General features: G+C 37.1%; 1 protein-coding gene across 1 annotated transcript; it reads left to right on the top strand.

The window, feature by feature from the left end:
• The first annotated feature begins 7 nt into the window (after positions 1-7).
• Positions 8-2,309, top strand: LOC107683277 (calcium-binding mitochondrial carrier protein SCaMC-2-B-like). Its single transcript, XM_016479334.1, has 4 exons — positions 8-40; positions 239-326; positions 1,251-1,362; positions 2,144-2,309. Exons 2-4 carry the CDS (start codon positions 262-264, stop codon positions 2,306-2,308), a joined length of 342 nt encoding a protein of 113 aa, XP_016334820.1. The 5' UTR covers positions 8-40; positions 239-261; the 3' UTR covers position 2,309.
• Positions 2,310-2,603: the final 294 nt, after the last annotated feature.

The raw sequence follows: 2,603 nt of genomic DNA, 5'->3' as shown, positions 1-2,603 counted from the left end.
CTGAGGCTGGTCTTCAAGAGCCTTGACAAAAAGAACGATGGTAAGTATGTTAGTAGTGTATTGGTGAACTATTACGAGCGTTGTCTTGAATTATAGATGTTTTAGTCTCTTTAATGCTCATTTTGTCGTCTTTCTTTTTGTCTTATGTCATATGAAGTCATATTAAGGCCACCTTTGACTCCCTAGTTGAGAACCACTGTTTTAGATGTTAAAATCACGTTTCCTTTTAAAACTGCAGGTCGCATAGATTCACAGGAGATCATGCAGTCACTAAGAGACCTCGAGGTTCATATATCTGAGGAACAGGCTGAAAAGATCCTCAAGAGGTAATTTGTTTTATTGATTGTATCTGTTCAACCCCCTTCATTCTCTTTAGCCTTTTATTCGCAGCTAATAATTCAGACCTGACTGGGAACCCTCGCCTCAAAACAGCACGTGTTATACAACACGTCTCCTGGTTCTGATTTTTCAGCATGTTTATTTGACATTCTTTGACGAGCCAATACCCAAGAGTTTTTTAGAGCTCATTTTAGAGCTCCTAAAAGAAACCAGAATCACATATACAAACTAATTGCTATTTTTTATTTTCTGTCTCTGTGTATGTGTGTAAATGTCTTTGGTCGTACGCGTTCTGTCTCTGTTTCTTTATCACTCTCTCCTTCTTGTGATCCCACCCCCACTCTCTCTCTCTGCTCATCTTATCAGAATAAGGAGGGGTTATATATGTGCCCCTATAATGTAGTAAGTAGTGGTCTTATCCCTGCATGTTTGCCTTGCTCTGCTTTTTCATTTCATCTGCTGTTTCATCTGTGCTGTTTTCATTTTGCATTTTTGAGGTAATTTTTTTTCTCTCTCTCTCAGAAGCTATTTTGTCTCATGTGGGTAGTGCTTTGGAAATATTAAGTAAGCTAATGATGCCTATATTTTAGGATTTTTTGACAAATAACAACGAAACTCTTAGCAGAAGAAAGTTTTCGTAAATTATTAAAGAAGAATTCTAAATGCGATAGATCTGAAATGCTGAAACCAGGGACATTTTTGCATGTGAATAATTTTTATTTTCTAGCTGCTTGACTGTACATGATTAATTTCAGGAGAGGTTTTGCAAATCTAAGCCGTTTTTATGGAAGTGTGTATACATTTTAGAAAGTGTAAGCTGGTCTTTTTTTAAAAATAAGAAGCTGCTACCCAAAGCCAAAGAAGTTCCTGACATTTAGTTTTGGTCTCTTTTTGTCTTTTAATTTGAACAGTATGGATAAAAACGGTACGATGACTATTGATTGGAATGAATGGAGAGATTACCATCTGCTTCATCCTGCTGACAACATTCCTGAAATCATCCTCTACTGGAAACACTCTACGGTAAAACTAAACCACACCATCCTGCCATGTGCCTTACAGTTCAAAGTTTCCAGCTTTGCTTTTAGCTCCAACTTTCTCTCATTGAGGGGGTTATGGTGCTTTTTACAGTCTTTGTATTCTGTGTAAATTGCATTCACCACACATCTCATTTAAACTGGTGATGTGCTGCCACCTCAGTCATTCAGTCCTTCTAAGCCCACTTAGTTAAATGTGTTTCCTTGCACTTGAAATACTCCTGAATGGGACAAAAGGGGGTCACTGTCTGATCCTGTCAAACAGATCAACGGTGCTCTGACGTCACCGACTTGACCTTTTTGAGCCAGGAGAGGTAGATGTGTCCACCTCATGGATTATTCTAACACTGTGTGTCCCCAGGTGAACAGATAAATCACACTTATATTTTTCACAGAAGAGTAATTTCACTTTGATTTAAAAATTAAATTTCTGGATTTCTGTCATTATTCATAATTACAGTTTCTGTATTTTGAGGATCAAAAAAATGAAATACAGCCACCCAAAACCAATGAAGATCAATTTAACGTCATATTAAAACTGGATGATATAAAAAGGACTGAACTAAATGTATAAATATCCATGGAAAAGAGTAAGACAGATACCTCTCATCTTTTAGTATGCAGTAATCTCGAGATTCTGTAGCACAGAAACACAAGAATAATTTTTCTAGTCCTATTGATGGATCATCTAACTGGTTGATTGTCCATTCATTAAATTCTCTTGTGCATGTAATCTCACTCCACATGATGTCATTTCCTCTGTGCAGATATTTGATGTAGGGGAAAGTATGTTGGTCCCTGATGAGTTTACGGCAGAGGAGAAGAAAACGGGGATGTTGTGGCGACACCTGGTAGCAGGAGGTGGAGCTGGTGCAGTGTCCCGTACCTGCACCGCACCCCTGGACCGCCTTAAGGTTCTCATGCAGGTATGAGACCCCCTGACGCTACCTGTACAGAACGTATAGCACACATCATATGATCAATGAATAATACACAGTTAAGTTTGGAAACCTACATTATATTTTTTTAGATTTATATTATATTACGGTAGACATATATTACTTTATACATTTATATTTTATACATATTAAGATGTATGATTATTTATATGTGAAATATTTTTACAGGTTAAAATAACTTTATTCTATTTGAATATTCAAAATGTAGTTTATTCCTGTGAGGGCAAAGCTCAATTTTCAGCAGCCATTACTCCAGTCTTCAGTGCCA

Source organism: Sinocyclocheilus anshuiensis, unplaced genomic scaffold, assembly GCF_001515605.1.
Source record: "Sinocyclocheilus anshuiensis isolate Anshui unplaced genomic scaffold, SAMN03320099.WGS_v1.1 C33112319, whole genome shotgun sequence".
NCBI lineage: Eukaryota > Metazoa > Chordata > Actinopteri > Cypriniformes > Cyprinidae > Sinocyclocheilus > Sinocyclocheilus anshuiensis.
Note: the sequence above shows the minus strand (reverse complement) of the source record. Positions and strands in the feature narration are given on the sequence as shown.

Coding starts and splice junctions, on each gene's coding strand:
- LOC107683277 (XM_016479334.1), top strand. CDS start 262: ATGCAGTCACTAAGAGACCTCGAGGTTCATATATCTGAGGAACAGGCT. Junction 327..1,250: donor GCTGAAAAGATCCTCAAGAG/GTAATTTGTTTT, acceptor TAATTTGAACAG/TATGGATAAAAACGGTACGA. Junction 1,363..2,143: donor TCTACTGGAAACACTCTACG/GTAAAACTAAAC, acceptor TCCTCTGTGCAG/ATATTTGATGTAGGGGAAAG.